Source organism: Ischnura elegans, chromosome 7 (assembly GCF_921293095.1).
Source record: "Ischnura elegans chromosome 7, ioIscEleg1.1, whole genome shotgun sequence".
In the NCBI taxonomy this organism is placed as follows: domain Eukaryota; kingdom Metazoa; phylum Arthropoda; class Insecta; order Odonata; family Coenagrionidae; genus Ischnura; species Ischnura elegans.
The window spans coordinates 112,530,986-112,553,386 of record NC_060252.1 but is presented as its reverse complement, the minus strand read 5'-3'; the positions used below and the strand labels follow the sequence as shown (position 1 = coordinate 112,553,386).

At 41.5% G+C, this 22,401-nt stretch overlaps 1 protein-coding gene across 6 annotated transcripts in view; it reads right to left on the bottom strand.

Annotated features, from left to right (window-relative positions):
- LOC124162702 (neurobeachin) overlaps window positions 1–22,401 on the bottom strand; it is a 1,312,932-nt gene that overhangs the window by 52,720 nt on the left and 1,237,811 nt on the right. For all 6 annotated transcript variants that reach the window (XM_046539305.1, XM_046539311.1, XM_046539306.1 and 3 more), the window contains 3 exons: window positions 11,657–11,774; window positions 3,879–3,981; window positions 698–813 (listed from right to left, as the gene is read on the bottom strand). In XM_046539305.1, the coding sequence (XP_046395261.1) occupies window positions 698–813; window positions 3,879–3,981; window positions 11,657–11,774 (337 nt within the window). The remainder of the gene's footprint in view (window positions 1–697; window positions 814–3,878; window positions 3,982–11,656; window positions 11,775–22,401) is intronic.

Sequence of the window (22,401 nt, the reverse complement as noted above, 5' to 3'; positions counted from 1 at the left end):
AAGTCCAAAAGGAGCGTTTGTGGGCTCACAACAACTTAAAGAAGCGCAACTCGAGATTAGTTAGTCGGTAGTCAAGAAAAGCTGAAATCCCTCAAATGCCAATCTAGTGACTATTGGAATCTCCATTATCAAAATCAAATAATTACACATAAAAATTCCCTTGCACTTCATTTCTCCCAACACAATCACCTCCAATAGGAGCGGAAACTCAATTCCCATCATTTCACAACACCCACTACATAAAAAAGAATAGACCAATGAAAAAAAGACCAACAAGAAGATTCTCCAAATTTGATTGCTGTCATTTTTCCTGGATAAGTTCACTGTAGCAATGGGCTTTCAAATAATGGAGTTCGTCGTGTGGAGAAACAGAAATGTTCAAAGTCTAACAACCAGTGAGTCCGTCATAGCGGGCTGTCGGGACAAAATTATACTTTTTGTGCAGTCCGCATCCCTTACTAAGAGTGTCCACCCTTTGGAAGTGTCAGTTCCAAAATGTTCATTGTTCTGCTACCGAGAACTAGAAAATTGTCCATTAAGGGAGGTTCGACCATGCATTGATAATTACTTTCTCTATAAACTGTTCTTTTTAATGGGAGCACGATCCGAAATCCAGACACGCGCACAGGTTGACTATCATCAGAAACCATGGGTCCCAACGTCAAAAGAGCGACAATTATTATTCGTGGGTACTCACCGGCGATGGTGTTCAGGAACATGAGGTACTCGAAGTTGGAGACCTCCCTTCGCTGCCACTTCTGCGTCATGTTCGACGCTCTCATCAGCTGCCTCGGCGACATCATGGACGCCCTCCTGCGGACGAAAAGGGAAACAGTGCGTGTGTGGCTTTAACCCCGAATTCATGGGTGCCTGACAGTAGAATATAAAATAATCCTTAGTGAAGAGTTCTCGGGATCGCCACCGGGTGAGGAACTCCATAACTGCCGACGTTTCGATGTTCGACTCGGTCATCGAAACGTAGGCAGTCATGGAGTTCCTGAACCGGTGGCGATCGCGAGAACTCTTCACTAAGTAAGTCTATACGCCGGGAAAGCACGAATTCTTAAAATAATCCTCATTATAATGAATTTTCATTTTCAATTAATTTTCATTTCAGGGCAAATGTAATGATATATTTGGAATACCAATTGGTGTTGCCAGACAAAAGGCTTTCCAAGTTTTAAAACTAGCATGCCCGGCTGTGTCAATTTCACCCAATAGAGAATTTTTATGTTGATTCTTTTGAAAGGAAGAAAATTTTAGACTCATATTTCAATGACTTTTAATTGTTTAGTTTGGTTCACCACGGTGTAAAATGCAGTCCTGATATTATTATTATCATTTCTCATCACTTAAACCTGCCATGCCCGAATGGGTCATTTTGACCCAGACTATCAAATCCATTTGAAGCCTTTCTACTTTTCCATTGTATCCAATTTAACGGTGTTTTTACACTGATTTTTTGTCAAAATGTAACTGTAATTTTTTTATTTAACCCGATGCCATTGAAATTCATTGTACCTCCCAAACCCAAATCAGAGGAAAAGTGATAGGTATTCATAAATTTGTGGAAGCTAGTTTCCCATAACACCATAGAATTTGTTGAGCAACTACAATTTTCATATTTTTCGTCTAATTAAATTTTCTACCACTCTCCCGAATGCTTTATAAACAGTATTATTAAATAAACTGGGAAGGAATTAAGTATTTTGAGTAAAATATGCAAAAATGGTCATATTGGGTCAAATTGACCCACTCGGGCATTATAGGGCGTAAGGATTGGCCGGGCATGCAAGTGTTAAACTAATAAATCTATACCGCTTTGCAATAAGTAGGTATAGCTTGAAAAGCAATTTTCAAATACAATATAAACTCCAAGAAGTCACGTCCGAGGTAAACGAATACGTTTTCCAAGACCACATTAACACAGCTCGACACACAGGGATAAGAAAACTCTTACAAGCGGGACTGAGACCCGCGACACCCGGATGAGCCCTGAAGACGTTTCATAACTCTCATTTCTCAAAAATACGTTTTTACGTGCATCATTTCCAGTGCATCCACTCAGTGACTTTCGAAACCAGACTCGGTTCTGGGAATAAAAAAGAGTCGGAGGAACATGGACGTAATTCATTTCAACCCGTTTCACCTCATTTCCACTTCATCGGGCCATGTTCGTTTACAGCCACTTCAAACAAACTCCCACTCTGGAGTGAGCAGAGTGAAAGAGGCACTTGAGTGTTAACCTTTCCTTGCAAGTGCACAGGTAATATTTCCTCGGTGCCAAAGAAATCGTTCTTTCCTTTACTACGGCAAGACGATGAACAGGCTACGGTTAATTTCAATCGGTAAAAAAATATAAAACAAATCGTCTTTACGAATGCACTGTAACCTAACATATGAACGGTCCAGTCAAAGGCAATTAATTCTTTTTAAAAATGATGACCACGTGAAGGGATTGGCAGAGCTCTTTAATTACCTGGAGCACTTATCGCAATCTACGATTCCCATCGAAGTCGAGCGAGTTTAAAAAGGCAGAAAAGAGGGTTAAAATATCACTCCAGCGAGGCGTTGGAGAAAAAAAGGAGACATTTTTTAACATTAGAAGTTAGCAAGTAACAAAAAATTCAGAATCGATCACCTCCAAGGCCGTGGATTATTAACTTCGGAGCTATTCAGTTGGGTGGCGAGAAAAAGTGGAATGGAATCAATTCCTGTCATATGAAGATAGGAGAAGGAAACGGAAGGAAGTAAAGAGGACTCCATGGAGAGATTTACTTTGGATGAACAAACGCACAAAGAAAGGCAAAAGCGAGTACTTCAAATGACATTATCTGTTTGAAAGATCCCCGGCTTCGCTTCATGGAACTCTCTCAGATTCATTAAATGGAAGTTTCACATAATAATATATAAAATAAAATGGCTCTTTTCCACAGTTATTTCAATGCGTACGACGCGTTTCGGCTCTTAGAGCCATCAGAGCCGAACTTTTAATCTTGCCTTGTTGATTCAGATAATGGCTCAGTATCACCAACTTTTGGCCATACTTATAGTCCGGTCTTGTACCAAATGATAGGTCTGTGAGTCTAAAGGCAACGTCTGAATTATGATAACAGTGGAAAAGTGCAATTTTTTTACTATTCTAATATCGACTAACCACGTAAATTGCGGCTTTTTTAATGATTTCTGAGAGACGCCGTAGAAGAATATTTGCTGCTAGTAAACAGCAACTTCCTGGGTGATCGAAAACTTTTTGGGTTCTTTCGTCGCTTCCACGCTGGCGTGGCCAATTGACGTTTCTCGACGAATGAAAGTCCCTTGTGAAAGCGACCACCATCGGCCGGGAAACGTGGTCACCCGAACATTGAAAAGGCGAAATAGCAAAGCAGTTTTTAATCACCATGACGACCACCTGCGAAAGTTTTATCGAAGAGCAACATCCGAAATATTTTTCTGCCACATTTAATTATACCAAAATCCCTCGTGTGAGTGATTTAAACAAAAATAACTGTCAATATTATTTACCCATACACCATGCAATGCGTGACTGCAATATATGCTATGATAAGTTCGTTCGTTTTAATCTTCAGTGAAATCTTTAAAACATTTTGAGTGCAAAGACATATTATAAAGGTCTGAGTCAGTTGTTCCACAAATATTGAATTCTAGTTTTGTAGTATTCCAAGGCCTTTGGCGTATTTTAATTGTTGCGTACATGACTTTATATTTGCCATAATCCCTAATCTTGATAACCATATAAAGAATAAGATAAAAGTGAGTTATATATAAGAGTGTTGTTTCCTCTACTGGTTACACTATTTCCAGTGTTTTGCAGTTTTATGCTATGCATTTTGCAACAGGGATCCTTGCCCGCTTACCTTGTTTGGGGAATGCCATACTTGATGCCCACGCCCACTCTTGGCAGGGCCTTGATCACCTTCCTCACGGTGGCCTGGTCCGGAAAAGCGAACAGGATGGATGCTGAAAGAAAAGAGAAGGAAACGAAAACCGATCAGCTAATGCTGCTTCAACGCTTCATTCCGGGACTGATGAATACCTTTGACACTGCTCACGCTAAGCCTTCAACGGCCAGCAGCCATATTTTTTTCCGTCCGTAAGTTCGACAAAGTACATTGAAATGCCGTCTATAGGAAACAATCTAATTCAATACGCCAACGAATCGTGTAATCCGCCCGATGATAATGCTATGCAACGAAACGTGTTAACGTTCGCAAAAAAGAGAGAATAAGGAAAAGTTTTATTATATTGATCCAGCAAATTGTTCTACCACTCCTCTCCAAATTCAGTTGAACTATGAAATGTCATTTCGGTGTTTATCTTTTCTAACATATTCAACTTGCCCGTTTCACTTTAAATTTTAGGCTTCATTAGGACATAGGCTCACTATTAACACAATTAATAGAAAAAATACATTCTGATTACTCCTATTAATTACACTAATGATGAGAATACGCCCTGATGAAACTTTAAAAAAATTAGAGAAACGTAGTTCTTGGGCAGATTTTTTTAAGTTTGACTAATACCTCAAAATACAGATTGGGAAGATGAATAAAGAACCGCTCAATAAAACTAGAACGTGTAAAATGATAATGTTGAACCTGTAGCCAGATAATGATGCCATCTATAGGTAGAAAATTAATTATTGGCTCATTATATTAGTATTCAATTCAGAAAACCAACAAGATGCAGGAAAAGATTCTTTCACTTCCACGAATTTAAAATGATGTTGACAAAATTCCCCAGGACCGGGATCTAACAACGGACCTTTGACTTTCCGGGCCACTGCGTGGACCACTACGCTATCCAGTTTTATGATAACTCTTAGCAATTGAACCAACTGAGTTACCAAAAGAGAGTTGGCGCTTTTCATCTTATTAATTGAGAACCGAACCACACGCTTTGGCCGTCAGATCATTCTAAAGTACATGTTGTCAGTTTCTGGAGCTATATTTATCCGATTTGGATGAGTGAAAAAGGTGAGAAGCGGGAGGCACTCGTAGAGAATGCCATAAAGATTGAAACGCGTGTTACGGTTAGCAATTGAATTGTGTAAAGTGCCATCTCCCTTTGGTTAACACAGGATTTCCTTCCACTAAATCTCGCATGCCTCAGTTAATTTTAACCAAAAAAAGCAGAACGCTGAACTTAAAAGCATTTGTATGAAATTCTGCCGCAGCTCCACAGGGTGGTGTCTTTGTAATTTTTTTCCGTGAAAATTCCCTTAAAATATAACACAAGTAATTGAACACAATTTTCGTCGAATGTGAACTTAATAATAATCCTCGCTCTTCTATTGGTTCTGATTGAGATCTGAGCTGATTTCACCCGCACCTTGTTCAGTTTCTAATTTCGCCGATTTTATTTCCACTCGCACAGTATCTCATCGATTATGCGATTCTGCTTTATTGGTTTACGAAACGTGTTTGGATATAGAAACTTATAAATGCGTTGATGTTCTTCAAACTAATCCCTTTTTCTTCACCGTACAACAATTTCATTGAGAATAAAATAGTTCATTCGTATTTCTAAACCTCAGAATGGGTAATTACTGACGCCGACATAACTACAGGAGAAAATCAAGCGCAATTCGTCTGCAAGGGGAAGTGTTGTTGGAAAGTAATACTTGACATGATAGGTACATAATGTAAAGAAAAATACTTTGTAACAACAAGTTGAATGATGTGATTGGAATAACTTGTGTTTAAATTTAAAAAAGGAGTTCTCCTTCTATACTGGTCATTTATAATTACTGCCGATCTAAAGGCATAGTAATAAAATTCTCCCTTGATTGTTTAACTTTTCTTCCCAACAGTAAAAAGAGCGTTTTAACTTATTTCTCATTCACGACGGACTTACATAAAAAAATCAACAGGGAATCGTTTCCACAAAATTGGTTTATTGCAGTAAAATCTTGGACGTAAGACGGAAGTCAAAATTTTGAATTTAAACGCCTAAACATTTAGTATCATATTGATCATATCAATGATATCGTTGTCATTTTCGAAATAATCGTTGCGTTTCTTCGAAAATGCAATATTTTTCTTCCCGTTCTTCCAGGAGCCATTCGCGTATCTCTTGTGAGCTGTTTTTAATCTTAGCGGAACTTCTTCCATTCGAAGTGACTTGGTTCTCTCTAATCCTTCCACTCCTGTCCTCCATTCTATGAATTCCATTCCCTCGTATAAAGTCTTAGACTGTCTTCTCTGTCCACCTGCGGCGTTGAGGGCCAAGGTAGCCACCAACCCAGCGTCTAATAAGAGTTTGATAGCGCCGAAGAACGTACAGGCCATTGTGGTGGCACTCGTTCCTTCTTACCTGTACAGAAAAACAATAGAATACATAGAAGTCTCATTTGTACAGTAAGTGTACGCTATTTAAATTTCATATTTTTAATGCTCATATCTGAGAAACGACTAAAAAACGGATGGTATTTCAACGGTAGCAGTCCAAAAAATAACTGATGTAAAGATTCGATTGAAAATCTTAAAATAGTCTCCCGCTTACCTTGCCGCTCGTATTTTTTATCTGATTATATTCTCCCGTATTCTATTCCGAGTACAGATCACCTCACGAATAACCGGGATGACTCAATTCCACTTTTTATGTCGAATTAATTGCCTCTTGATAGCTTTATAATCTCTCTGCTCAATGCACGATAGATCAAATTGATATGCTCCTAGAATGTATCCCTAGTAACGGACTCGGTCATTGTTGCGTATTCGGCACGGGCCCTATACTAAGAATAGCTTTCTATTACTCAATGCAAATCATCTTCAAATATATTTTTATGATGACATATATATATAATTCTTCATAAAATTTTTATGGCTTGGCTAATAAAAACAATTGAGAGTGTTTAATTTCGTTGCGTGAGAATGTAAAAAGCCCTCTTTAAGTAGACTGCAGAATCAAGTACGAGGACATATTCTCACAACCAGATGGACAATGTAATAACATAGCGCCATACTTTACGTTTCTTCTTACCGATGTGCGATATTTCATGGCATAGTTTGGAAGATTTTATACTAGTATGAAAACTATTCCATTTTGTTTAATCTCAGAACAAAAAATAAATATTAATGACATTAACCTCAGTTTGTGAATCACATTTCACGATTATTAATTTTTTTAGCCTTTTAATTTTAGGAAGACTGCTATTGTCATTTGGCCGCATGAAATATTTTAAGCATTCATAATTCCTCTCAAAGAACCAACATTGGAGGTCATGTCTTGTCGTACGACGTCGCAGCACGAGACGAAAAGGAGCGATTCCCCCGCGGCGTCAATAGACTCGTCTGTCCCCACGACCACCTTTATTCTCACATTTCTTCAGTTATATTGGCCAAATTGAAGGTGATAGAGATCAAAATCACCCTTAATGTTTTAAGTAGCTGTAAAGTGGCGGATCGAACAAAGAGACGCCGAGAGAGTGCTGAAAAATTAATGGAACGACCAACGGCGGCGAATTTTCGTCGTTTTTGAGTTAAACAAGGCTAAGGTTAATGCAGTGGATTCCGTTTAATGGGTCCACCGGTTACTTGGGGCAGCCGCTTAATTGGGGCTGATCTTGAAGAACAGAACCCAATAGAGGAATATCCCAGAGTATTCTCCGCTTAATTGGGACAGCACCACACTTTATTGGGCCATGAGTCGGCGACATAGACTCTGTACTCGCGACGAAATTAAAGCTTTTTGTTTTCAGAATACTATTTTTTTTCCTCCTTTGATTTACTCTTATTTTTCACAAATGTTCCTATTGTTGCCCTATTTTGAAAGCTCTTGTTGTTATACCATCCGCAAGAGTAAGGGACTTTTCTTTAGGAAAGCAGACGAGAGAAGATTGGAGGCATTCGAGATGTGGGTTTGGAGAAGAATAGAGGAGGTGAAATGGACGGAGAGGAAAAGGAACGACGAAGTGCTGGATATGGTTGGCGAGGAGAGGCAGCTTTTGGATACGGAGGAAACAGAAGGTGTGTATGGAGTTAGTGCTTAGCGGGGAGGGGATGTTGAAAATGGTGTTAGAGGGTAGAATGTTAGGGAAACGAGGGAGGGGAAGGAAAAGAATAGGATTTTCAGATAGATTGAAAGAGAGTAGGCCTTACAGTGACTTGAAGAAGGCAGCGCTGGAAGTAAAGGGAGGCTCCCAGATCACTCCTTTAGTACTCCATGGAAACCTACCTAAATCGGTAGAATACTATAATAATAATATATCGTTTTACTCATTGTTTATTCGACTACAACAATGACTCATTAAAAATTGTTTTAAATTAAACGTTTAGTTTTTATGGTCGATAGAGAATAAGAACACGAGAAAAACTATGAGAACGGCGAATCGGTCGTCTCCTTCATCTCGTTAAGGGCAAAATATTTGATTGGTGCACTCCATTGTTTTTTATAGAGAGATCGACGTCTCCGCATTACAAACAGCTCTTTAAAACTAAATTTACCCTTTATTTGATTTTTAAATGTCCGAAAGTTAGAATAGGTGCGTTTCCTTCATCAAAGAAAACGAAAGGCATTGATTGCGATTCCTTACCCACCGAGAGTGTATTCATAATAAACAAATTATTTGGTTATAGAATTCCCAGTTCAGATTAATGGCAATGGTCAATTTTAACCGCATTTGAAAAAGGCCAGATTGGCGCCGATGCGATGCCACTCCACGTGACGTCTCAGGGACCTAGTTTCTATACGAGTAGATAGGAGTTTTACATCGTCTGAGATCATGAATGCATGCATGAGGCACAGAGCTCAGGGAAACATCTCTTAATAATCACACATTAACATTGCCTAAGTTCGGAAAGTTTCTTTCGCAGCCTGCATCGTATCAGCGCTCAAATCCTCGCCCCAAGGTCACCTCACACGACGACAGCTGGAACCAGAGATACGTCACAAGGGCTTTTCCGAGTATTCCTACTTATTATAGACGTCGCGTATTCGTGCGCTTGAAAATTTACACTTTTCGATGAATCGCGAAAAATAGATATCGTCATTCACAAATCTAAGAGCGTGGAATGCGTACTCCAGGAGTAATAATCTTTCGATTTAGGCAATAAAAAAATAATAGGAAACCACCTTATTTCATTTTCCAAGGTGTAGAAAATTACATGAATATCGAAGTTAAGTATGGTATACAGAAAACATATTTCCAAACGACCAAAATGGCGAAATAGCAAACCGATTATCGCAATCTAGCGGTCCGAGGAGTGGCCCGGAAAGTCGAAGGTCCGTTGTTCGATTCCCGGTCCAGGAGAATTTATCCTCACGGATATTCATGTGGATTTCACCGCCATTCACACGGCAAGATGGAAATATTAAATAGAGTGCAACTTGGGCCTCGGCCATAACGTCAACACGGATACAATGCCATTCGTTCCTTAATCCTGCCGAACTTATAGGGTGGGCATTGATAAAACCTCGGATTTATCTTCAATAGATTCTAAATCCTCGAATAAAACGTCCACAAAATCAGACTCCAAGCAAACAAAGGACTATCCAAAAGAAAATTACAGATGTCCTTCATTTAAACGTGCTTGTAACATTTTAATTTCTTTTATCTTACTCTAATGTGCCTTTACATAAACATAACACTGTATTCGTTGCATTAAAACATTTCATTTTGATGACCTTGTTTCACATAAAACTACTATTAATCATAAATTTTGTTGTATATACACCAATTATCGCATTAGAGCACGCATCTCATGAAAAATCGTAACTTTTTATTTCTCCTCTGTTATTCATCAATTACTTGAATAACCTTTTCATAACCATAACCTCATAAGCCTCTCCCCATCCTATCTGTCACCGAAGTAGTCTGTAACTGCAGATTCTTGTTGTCCTTTTGTTTTTTTAAATGTAATTATTGTTTTCTACTTGTTACATTACGTCTTCGTCCTCTAATATATGCATTGTTACCTGGCCACTATCAAATGGCAACTATATGCTGTATGTGGTTCTATTTCTTTAAAGCAAAACGAATTAAATAAACACCTATATAATCTATGGTGTCATTCTGATATAGCGTCAATAATTGTGCGATCCCTTAAATGACGTTATAACCAAGATATGCTGTAAATAAAATGATGATTCCTAAACATCGAGCAAGAGGAGGAGCAATTTTAGTCGCCCAACTCACACCGGTGCTTACCCCCAAAACAAATGGTTTTGGTTTGGGAGGGTGGTGGAGACGCGGGCGGGGGTAGAGCGTAGAGGGGGAATGACCGACCCCCCGTGGGAAATCGGATCAGCGCGTCTGGTTGTAAATCATTCGGAGGGTGGCTGGGGGTGGGGTGGGGGGAAGGAAGGGCCACCAATGGGGAGATTGGGGCGCCGACGCAGGCGCCTGGGAACTCCCGCGCAGGCGCCACGGGGGATGTGCGTCTCCCCATGGACACTGGAGCAGGGTACGCGGTGCAGTGGGGAGACGCTGCGGTCTCCACCAAACCCCTCCACATTACACTCTCAAATCCTCAAAATAGTGCTAAACTCATGAAAATCCGATGACGAGATACGTTCGTCATTGCTCGGTTTGGCATTGCAAGTTCAAGACGAGCAAGACTCGACATTACAGCGCAAGGGATTAAGGTGGAATGGGCAGATGACTTGTTCTTTTGAGGCTTATTGAACGCGTGAAGATCGCCGAGTATTCATGGAGAGTTGCGATGTTTTCCGGAGCTGATAAGATTCAAACTGCAAAATTATGAAGCGTAACAACAACAGCAACATAGCGATAAACGATGAAACCCTGAATCTCATTCGTGAAGTTATTAAGGTATCCAATTTACACTAGATGAAATGGTAGTTTTGATCGGTTGTCGATTATAAAACGCAGACCCCCCTAGCCCCCTTGACCACGTCCTGGATCCGTTACTGGTGAAGGTTAACGATTTTAGCAGTGATTCACAATTTTTATTGATATCCTTCTTCGTTCATTAATATTTTTATTTTACGATTTCTCGCGAGCATAAAAATTCAATGGAAATTAAATGTCCAATCTGCATAAAAAATACGAAAACATTCGCTATCGTGATTGTCGGCCAATCAGATCCATCAGAGTCATCGCGCGATCAATTTTGGTACCTAGCGCAGACGCCGATGCCGCCCTCTGGTGTACCTTTTGTAGGCGTCGTTAGAGGGCCGGTGGAACATAGTGAGCATGGCAGTTCAACAGGATAGGTAAAAATTTCCCTCAAGTATTTGCGACACCTATTGTTATTGTTGCTGTTAAATATAATATTTGTAGCTATAAAAATGTATGATTCAGTCATAACTTTCAAATTTACGCAATATTGCCTTTCCTTATGATAACTAAAAGTCTCTCTCTAATCGTTTATATTTTTGGTGAAGTCTTCAGAAAAACAAATGAAGGTGACATCCGTGTCCTCTCATGTGAACAGTGTTATTGTTGTTGTTTCGGGGTTCTGTAGTGAAATCGAAGAATTTCGGCGATTGCCAGCGTTTATCGCATCGTATCAGATCTTCAAAATTTGTGGTATCGTAAGAAATTCATGACTCTTGCGCAGTCACGGACTGCCCTTCCAAGGGTTGTAAGTTTTCTGTTTTCCTCGTACAGTAGCCAGGTAAGTCATTCATTTTTTATTGTATCTGCTGTCATGTGGTCGTGAGTACTCACTTCGGCTGGCCAGGAAGATCTCGAGGGCGACATTCTGCAGGAGGTATCTCCGGGAGAAGATGGCCCGGACCTCGGAGAAGTACCACTTGCCATGCAGGTGATCGCAGTACTTGAGTATCTGGAAAATACAATTAGAAGAGACAGGTGTTAGAGGAGTTTCGCTTGATGATAAAAGAACAAGAAAAATACCAAAATTGACTATGATTACATCATTATTGTTACATACTCAATTACAACAGGAAATTTTTAATGGGAGACGACACTAAAATTCTACTAATTCCTGAAGCCGGTCCACATTCCACATTGAAATTTACTGTCATTTCTGTAACTTCATAACTGGGCTTTGAAGAATTCTAGGGACAGTTCGCAATCCTACTCGCTGAACCCTACTAGCCATCAGGTCGCTAATTTTCTTGACACCAAGCAAACTACCTCAAAGGAAAGTATTTTTATAGCCAAATTACACCCTCTCATCTCAGTTTTATAATCCGAAATCTTGCTTGGATTTTTGAAGGTAGAGATCACCTTGGACAACACCAAAAGCGTATAAATTTATCAAATTAAGGGTAGAGGGGCAAACCTCTTTCCTTGTAACACTAATTTCTTCAACGAAAATTGTTCGAAGGGCTCCCAAAGCTTAACCCCGAATCGAAACGAGGAACGTTCACCGCTATCGAAGTCATCTGACCTCGAGAGGATAGAATTCAGAGGCCGGGTATACAATTCAGTGATTATTTCAATTTAAGTACTACTCATAAGGGGCTATGCATTGGTAAGGATGAAAGAAATGGAAGTCTCGCAAGACGATTCCCCGCCGTTGGGAAAGGTTGCAAGGCTTGCAGAAGGAGAATTTGAAATCGTCATTGTGAGAGTACCACCAGCTAAACCTGTAATTTAATCACAGCATTAATGAAGATCATGCTATTAGATGGGAAGAAACAAAAATCCTTTGCCACGCACAACGTTACTGGGACCGCATAATTAAGGAAGAAATAGAGATCCGCCTCAATCCCAAAACTTTCAATCGGAAAACCGACTTTCATCTTACTTAGCAATACATGGAGACCTGTAATCAGCTGTAAAAAAAAAACATAAGGGTTGAACGTGAATAATTTCAAAAGACCTACAGCCAATCGGACGACACCTGAGCCGCATTGTTGTCCTCGGTAAACGGTCGATCCGGTTCAGTGTGAAATTGGACTTCCATAAAGTAACACAGCCTTGAGGATGGGAGACAAGTCGTCTCCCGAAACGTCAGCTTGTATAAAAGCATTAACCTGGCTGAGAACCGGAGAAATATTCGTCAGATGTTGTTCAAGGAAGTATGAATTACATCCCAGCGGTTGAAAGCGAGGAATTACTTTCGCGTTTCCAGCCGTGTTGATGTCAGTGTCGTCTCGACTCGGATTCGGCTCAAGCCACTCGACACCGATTTCCCTGAAAACGGTGCTCAAATGGGATCCGAAACGTTAGAGGCTACAGACACATCAATCCAGCTGGAAACACAACCCTCTGAAATACTACTGGCCAAATGTGTCCGTGGGTTTCACCCCGAACTGAACCGGGAACCGTTCGTTCATTACCCCAGCTCACGAACGACATGAATGGGCCAAGCGGATCCTTCCAGTGAGTTCGATCACCGTTCACCATTGACTTGAAAGAGTCCCCAAATAACACAAAATACCCCGCAAGCCAACTCAATAGGTGTGTGGCAGGGGGTGTAAGGACAACAATCGTTAACAAATAAAAAGGAACTGCTCTAATGCAGTTCCGCCAAGCATCTTTTAAAGTCCTTTAGAGTTCAGGGGAAAAAAACGAATTCCCATACCCAACCGTTCAGCAAAATATATCTCTCAACTTATCGTTTCTGTTGGACGTGGAAATATATTGGGTTTTTAATATGATATTCTCCGTGAGGCTCTGAAAGATATCTATTTATCCAGCAATCTAAGCCCAGCGCAAAGCCTGCGAGTCCCTAGCGGCTCCAACTCTAAAAGGCTTATCATCTGTGTAACGCATTCTATACGCCCGCAGTAGTTTTTGACGAATCGCGCGGCTGAAATTCACGGATTATGTATTTCTGCGCCGGATCCCACATGCTCGCTGCGCATGAATGATCGTCGACTGAAATCGGTCGCGAACGGTCAAAAAGATTTAATCGCTCTCCCCGTTCATCAATCGATCACGCACAAGATCTCAATCGCGCATGCCGGTCGCTCACGACCCATCACTGTGTGTATGGTTTGGGTGACGCGAGAGAGAGAGAGAGAGAGAGGGTGGAGGAGCAAGGGGTGGTGATACAGGGGAGGTGTTGTGGGGGGGAGGGTGGCATCGCAGTCGGCGGAGGATCGAGCGGAGATCCAGGGGCGAGATAAGACGACGCGACGGCAAAGAAGGAGAGTCTGTGGTGAGGCGTGCTTGGGCCATAAAAAAAACGAGGGAGAAGGGTTGAATAATGCGCTGACGCGATGCTACTTTGTCCCTTCTTCTTCTAGGGGGTTGGGAGGGGAGGGGAGAGGGAGGGGGGGACATCGTCCAATGGACGCGCGTTTTTTGTCCCTTTCCGTCCGCGGCCGGAGCGTTTAATTGGGTCCGACGCGAGACGACCACCCGCCCCCGCCTCGTTCCTCCCCCGGAAAGGGGGCGGCGAAGGACACACACATTTATAGCCCATTCCTCCGTGGCGAGGGAGACGCGAACATGCAAATGAAGTCCGGTTCCCTCTCTCTTTCTTGAGGAAGAGAGAGAGAAATAAGAAAGGGGTAAATAAGTGGACGCAGAGCCATCTCTTAACGAGGTGGTTCGTCTGGGGGTTTTGGAGAGGAAGGTTTCGCATTTCTCCATCCCGAGTGAGAGCGAACGTGGGCGATCCAAGTAACCCAAAGCGAAGAGGAGGAGGAGGAGCAGGGCAGAGGCTCAGCGTACATACATTAGAAGCGCAAAATGGCCCCACTCGTGTCCACCTTATCTTAATTCCCGTGGTGCTACGCGCGTATGATCATCGCACCACCCATCCCAATCATTGCCCACGTCGGGATAGTGCCTGCAACCCCCGCAGTGAGCCAACGCGAAATGGTCAAAGGGTGGGGGGGGGGGTTGTTTATCAATCGATTATTACTATCCATCGCCACTGATAACGTTTGATGAGTATACGAAAAGGAGTATTTCAGGTCTGGAGCACGAGGTGAGATCTACTGCTCCTCCAAGCGAGAGATAGTGAAGTCTCTTCACTGCGCATTCAGCCATAATGCTCTACTCAAAAAACAGTGATTTCCATGTAACTATAATTATCAAGTATGCATTCTATCGATTTAGGAAGGTTTTCATGGAGTATTTAAGAAGTATTCTGGTATCATTCCCTTCCTTCGTGGAAAGCCTCCTTCAATTTATTATAAGACCTTCTCCCATTCATTCTATCAAAAGTTATATTCTCTCCCTCGTTTACCCAACATTATACCTTCAAACACTGTTTTCAACATTCCCTCCTCTCTAAGTTCCCGCTCCATACAAACCATCTGTCTCCGTCGTATACTGCCTCTCCTCACCCACCATGTCCAGAACTTCGTCGTTCAGATTCCAAAAAAGGGCAAATCTCACAGTAAATATTAGCTAAAGCGCTTACGGTGGTTGCCCATTAATAAAAATCTTGGGCCAAAACAGCAAATATTGATCAGGGAAATGGAAAGAAAGCAGTAGGTACTAATTATAGCATATTGGTTTCCGAGGAAGGAGTTCGGTGTTTAGAATTCTTCGCCCCGGGTAAATAAATTGCGGCGATCAGTGTATTAAGGATAGCAACGGTGTCTCTACTAATAAAATTAACGGCGTAACTCGCTAGGACGACTATTTGTATGTTTTCATTTTTCCTTATACCAACGCTGCATGGATTTTCTTTAGGAAGTACGCACCGTCGGTAATTATTGCGATTAAATTTATGCGCACGTATTTTTTTTTAATCATGGGTAATATTTTTATGAGGAGCGCGTGGTGTGCATGGAGGCATTGTCTTGCATGCTGTCGGTTGGTCACCTCCTGCCAAAGACCCTAGAGGTGGCTCGCGGCGTGTTTTGTTGATGTAGATCAGCAAACCGAAGCGAGTTCGAAGGAAGAAGAGCACTGAGGTGCCACATTACAAGCGCAGAAGGGCCCATTACGCGAATGCATTTTATCTTAATTCCCGTGGTGCCCATATGATCGTCACAACCACAATTCCACTTATTACGCATATCGGATCGTGTCCGCAACTCCCGTGGTGACCAACAAGAGGGTAATGAGCGGCGGACGAGAGTGAGGGAACAGCCGCCATGTTTATCACTCCATTATCATCCATCGCCACCGATCGCATTCGCCAAGTATTACAAGCAGTGCGGTCCGGAGATGTGGTCAGCGGGGCACTTCGCCGACCCCCCCCCCCCAAATCCAGCAAGTTACCGCCCAAACATGAACAGCTCGATCGGGAAGTCGGAGTCGATTATACTCGATGGTCGATTTGCACTACATTGCATTGCATAGTACCTATACCGTCGCTGAAGTTTTCTCTTCACTAAATACTACCATGCTACAAAGTAGTTCCTCTTTTAACTGCGTGGATAAAAATATCTCATAGAATACATAGCTTGTGAAGGGTCAAGTACTAGATTTTTTTTTCTCCGCTTACTATTTTGAGCATGAATTTTAATTTAACTGTTTTCGGGCGTAAAATTCACTTCATTCAATTATTTTCATATAGATGCGGCTGGTTTCCTAACACCCCCCGCCACACGCCTTTTTAAGCCGCTTGCGGGGCAGTATGCAGATGTAGATGAATTACTGAGCAATACCGAACAAGTATCGAAGCCATCACGGTGAAACCCTCCCAACAAAAAAAATCCTTAAAGTGCGATGTGGAGGAGAACTGAATTTAAAATTTCCCCAAATGAGAAAAAATTCACACTTAGACTATACGCTACTTAGACTACGATGAGCTCTACCGTTATCCATCCACACCAGCGCTTGAATTGAAATAGCCAGTGATATTGAGTCTATGATATGTACTGACCGCAGGAGATGAGAAATGATGTTTAACGTATGGTGGTTGGAAACAAGTGTCGAAACCATGATCGGTCGGTTAAGTGTTAAATAAAGTAGTGTGGAAATTACCAGTTGCGTTTTAATCATGGATATATCATTATTCCACAAAATTAAGCCTGAAACTATTTCGTACGGACAGAAATGAAATTGAAACACCCTAAAAATCGATCGAATAGCGGTCACAACATGAATCTCCGGGTCACGTGCCAAAGTGGCGACCACTGAAACATAATGCGAGGAGGAACGCATTCGGGAAAATTCGATTGGACGATCGATATTCCTCATGCAATTTTTCAATTGCATATCATCTTACTTCAAGTCATGTTGGCTTCTAATCCCGTTGATCCATCGGTGAATTATTTCACGTATTTTTCCCTTAGCTAAAGGCCGTTTTACTCGGTACACGGAATTGCGCAATCTGACGTACGTGCGAAGGCGCAATCAAAATTGCGCCGTGTAAAGCGGTGAATTGCTAGAACATATGCGAGAATGCGTGGATGTGAGACGGCAAAATAGCCCGTTCTAATTTCGTTCATGCATTCGCGCAATTCCACGCCATTTCAGAAATAAATGCAGTTCCAACCTGCGCAATTCCGTGCCCCGTGTAAAACGGCCTTAAGAGTTAAACTAAGGCATTTACGTCTAGGAGGTCTGATGAAGAACTCCCTAGTCTTTTCTACTTCCTGTCGATACTTCTGTCGAGGCCCGCGCGATACGCACAAACTGCAACGCATGATATCGATTGTTGCTGTTTGGCATTTCCATGAAAATGTCAACTTTTTCTCTCAAATTAAAATTTAGGCTGGAAATATTATACCTTGATAAATCAATAGCTACAAGATCGAATTTTATGAAATCGGTCGGTGAAAAAGTATTCAGAGCCTTATTAAAAGTTTTCAAATTATACTTCGATCCACAGAGTTTTAAAGATGTTTCATATCATTACACTTAGGAGGTTGAACTGGCAGTATTTCCGCAACATGTTAATTTTGGGCATATTTAGAAGGCGTTTCGATAATTAATTCTGTTTCTGTATATGATTAATGATATTAATTCTGTTTCTATATTGCCGGCCTCGGTGGCGGTGGGGTAAAGTCCTCGCCTGCCAAACCGAAGGTCGTGGGTTCGAATCCCGCCTGGGTAGGTGATCACTATCCAGGGCATGGAAGTTTGTGTTGTACCTACTTTGTTAACATTAAAAACCCTCTTTGTAAAAGGCCGTCATGTGCTGTTTAAGGGGAAATTGATAATAAATAAATAAATAAACATCACCTATATAAATGTTCTTCGATCATGTACAGTTAGCAGTTTTGCATTTTTTTAAATTTTACAAATTTATCGAAATGCCCTATGGCATAGTTTTCTCTAAAAATTATTCTGTCACAAATGGAATTGCCCTGATATCTCTTCACATGTTGATTCTTCGGCCTTATCGCTGAATCCCTGGAGAATGACAACGAAAGAGTCCCACGTCTGCTTCTCAGTGGAGGATTTTGTTCGAAATCAACCACCCGAGCCGAAAAGCGAATCTAATATCAATGCAGAATTCCTGTGACCATTCGGCGTTGCTTTTGAAGGAGCAACTTCTCATCGCCACCACTCGATGACGGCGGCGCTGGCATCACGCACCTGGCATCCAATGAATGTGTACACACAGGGATTCGCGAAAATGTAGGAATGATTCGAAGTGTCTACGGTCGCCCCATGTCGACTCGGCCCCAAGATTTATGACTGAGGCTGACGGAGGAGGTCACAAAAAACATTCGGGCAGGTAAAAACAAGAGAGAGAGAGAGAGGCCGAGAGAGATAAGGGGGAGGAGAAAAGGACCACGACGGCGGAATGTGGAAATACTGGCACTCGTGTTCCATTCCAACACTTTTCCCCCGAGCACACGGTTCGAAACAAATCAAACGAAGAAGGCGACCGACCCAACCCAGACGCTCCCCATATACATGCCATCGATGATGCATCCGAATATTCGATCTTTTTTTTAAAAAAAGTACGTAAGTACGGGTACCTATTTCTGCGGGTAAAATAGTTTATCGATTCAACGTTTTTAAAACAGAATGAATCTCTCTGATCTTTCGAAATTAGATTGGGGCGCATAATAATTAAAAACATATTCTGGGTCAATAAGGGGGATGAAGCGGTACCCTGAAGCAGCCCAGCGACCCGAGAAATAAAAACTAAATTCGTTAAGATGATATGCGGTTAAATCTTCTAATGCGAATCGTCGCGCGCGGGTTGGAAAACAAGAAGAGCAGAAAAATGAAGGGCGAGTCGCTTTACGAAACGTGTGCAAATATAGACTCCGCACGTAGAACTGAGGAACATTTTTAAACAAGTTTCACCTCTAAACAAGCTTATCTTCCAAATGTGTGTTGCGTCGATTAATCTTCCGAATGTGTTTATTCCATGTTGCTGGATTGAATAAATTTCGACTGGGGAGAGGGACTATCAGCGAGATGCATGAAGACAGTGAATGCAGAGGGGAGGCGGCATAAGTTGTCCGAGAGCGCGTTCGTTGTCCGATAAGCTGCTTGTTGAGATGAGCGCGATGGAGACGAGGTCGGAATGATGAGCAGTTGGAATGCAGCGAGACGAGGGCGTGCGGACGAATATAATGAGCATCGACACCACATTCAGTCGAAACCAACCCTATCGAATAAGTGTGCTCTGGCTTGGAACGGGTTGGAACGGAGGGCGGTTCTGTCGCGAGAGGTGGACGATGTGTCGTCAGGGCTATTTCGATTTCCCTTCGCCCACAGCTGTAGTTCGGTCAATATTCCGGGTCTAAAGCTGGTGAAATAATTGATTGTTTGAGGCGTAACTTGGTGAAAGCGATTCATTATTGAAATTAATAAGAAGAACTTTGTGCTTTCACATTAATATTTATTCACAAATTTTGGTAAATTTTTGAATAAATATTCGTGTGAAAGCACAAAGTCTTCCTTTTATTTTTGATATTGGTGAAATGAGTAAATCCATAATTCGTCTCCACACAGTATGCTTCAAAAAATATATAACTTTTTCTGCAAATTATCTCAGTTGATATTGCATCCTCATCATAGTTGGGAATCACGGTTGAAAAATTCTCTCACTCATTGTTCATCCCAAAGATTGGTTTGGATGTGGTGAGGGTAGCGCTCACCCCAGACTAGGCCACGGCCGAGTGAAATTCACTCATTCAGGGTAGGAGGGGGTGGGCAGTTGCTTACCCTGGGCCACCTCGCTCTTAGAGTATTTAAATTAAGGGCGTCCTAAGCCTTCACCCGGGATTTGAATGCGACTCCCTGCGCTCAGCAACTTAATACTATAACCACTAGGCTAAATTTTGGTGAATGTCGGTCTGATCGAATTTGCGTACGAAGCTTGTCCAACAGACAAAGGGGAAAATAGAAGTTCAAAAGGCAAAAGTTGGCCCACATCCAACAGTGACACGGAAAAAGGAACATTTTCCAAGTGGATGTATTACTCAAAATAGTATGGTATGGTATTTGGAGGAGGCGACCGACAGCTGAGGCCGTTTGCGCCATGAGGGAAGGGTATGGAAGGAAGGGTGGAGGGAAACCCGGCGTCGGCATTAGCCTGCTCTCAACGAAAGGCGCCAAGGGGACCACGGCTTAAAGTTCCATCCGACGGACGGAGTGTTGCGCTTGAAATGTCCTCCACACAACATTCAAGCAGGGATCGGGCAGTCTCTGAAAATACTCTATCACTGCTGGGATTTGAACCCGGGCCCACCGGGTGGGAAGCCAACACTCTAGCCACCACAACTACTCAAAATGTAAGCATCATTTAAGATTTGAATCATGCAGGCGAGGCACTTTCATTCCGCGATGCGGAAGCTACACTCGTGGATGATTCTCAATAGATGTATTCGCGGCGAACTCTCATGAATTTTGAAATCAGATTATTATTAATAAAATTCAGTGACTTTTTTAGTTGGCATTTAATAATTATTCTTTAACTTCCTTGCATTCATTCTCAAGGAATTTCGAAAAAAAATATAATTTTTACTTCACTCTGTGATTAATTTTTGAGTAATTGAATAAATTAATTTAACTTTAATCAGTTGGTTTTTCAGGAAAGTAACTGTTTACTTAAGCAAGTTACTTTTACCGAGATGAATCTTAAACATTAATCAGTAAATTATCTTTGTTAGCTTTCCCTACCTCGGACCCCGTCGTCTCAAGCTCCTGAAGATATTTCTCCAAATGACGTGGTTTGATCTTAAATCGCCGCCCTCACCTATTTTCTGTCCTCCTCATTCTCATGAAAAATTCTCACGTGGCCGTATTCCCTCGGATGTCGGGCGTAATTGCTGCCAGCAGCCCTTGCCATTTATTCTTCCCTCTGCTCTTTCCCACGCGGCCTCTCCAACTGCTCCTTCTTCTTTTGCCGCCGCTGAAAAATCGCCTTCCCTCCTCACTCCGTCGCTCGTTCGGCTTCCGAAAGAGGAGCGATTGCGTCCCGAGGCGTTTCAGAGGGTTGGTCCACTCGAGAGAGAATGGGCGGCTGGGAATGTCCCATTGGCTACAGACCATCGTGTGCTCGGTTGCACGATGCATGCGAAAACACTGGTTTTCAAACTATCGAGAGTAATTAAATTTTTACATATCTTTTGGAAAATTTCGCTAAAAATATATGGATATTTTTAAATGATAGGTATCACCATCTGAAAATTCCTTAACGAATTGGCGGTATACTAAAAATTCCCTTCATTTTATTTGCATGAGTTTTTTTTTTGTATTTTTCGGTGATACTGTTAGATTATTATTACCGATTAAGGCCCAGTTTCACCAACACGGATAATATTCTCTATTATCTCAGTTTTCAAAAACTCGGTTAAAATCATTATCTCAGAAATGTGAGGGCCGTGTTTCACCAACGACGTTTTATCCTAGTTTTCAAAAACCGAGATAATCAGAATAAATGATTTGGCTTGTACGTTTTTCATAACTCTGACGTGGTTAAAACAAATGACGGTAAGCAACCGTATGACATGGAATCAGCTTTAATAAGCCGGTAAGTGTACAATCAAGTACAGAGTGATAAAATGAACAGCGACAGTATTAATATAGACAATGAGAGTTCGAAAAGCTCAAATATTAAGTTTTCGTGTAAGGATTTATTAATTTGCCTTACGAAATACCACGCACGGGTAGTAAAAAATAAATAAAAAACAAATAGGGGAACCGCGTTTAGCAAGAGCAAGGAATGCGAGAATATTGCGGTAAAAAAAACTTGTAAGCACCTGTGTTTAATGCATCGTTATTTAAAAATGAAAATTTTTAATTTACCGAGACTCCCACATTTAAACAAACACAGTTCTTGGTTATTTTGTGCTACAATAATTAATTACGTCTCACATTGGTAAAATTGCGATTTCGAAGATAACGATGCTGTTACATAGGTATTAATTCAGGAAGAGGACAGAGATAAAAGGTTTTTGTACATATATGTAAGAAAATTCAAAGAAAGGCTTATGACATTTATGAATACGAACATATTTTGGCAAGAGTTGTCGGAAATATTGGCTCAAGGGGAGCATAGGCATGGGAAAGCTCAAGTTTAAGAGAAAGAAACGTGAAATTTCTTTGACAAGGGGAGATCACGTACCCCATTATGATGATAAAAATTTTTCCTCATGTCTATGCTTGCTACAATTAAA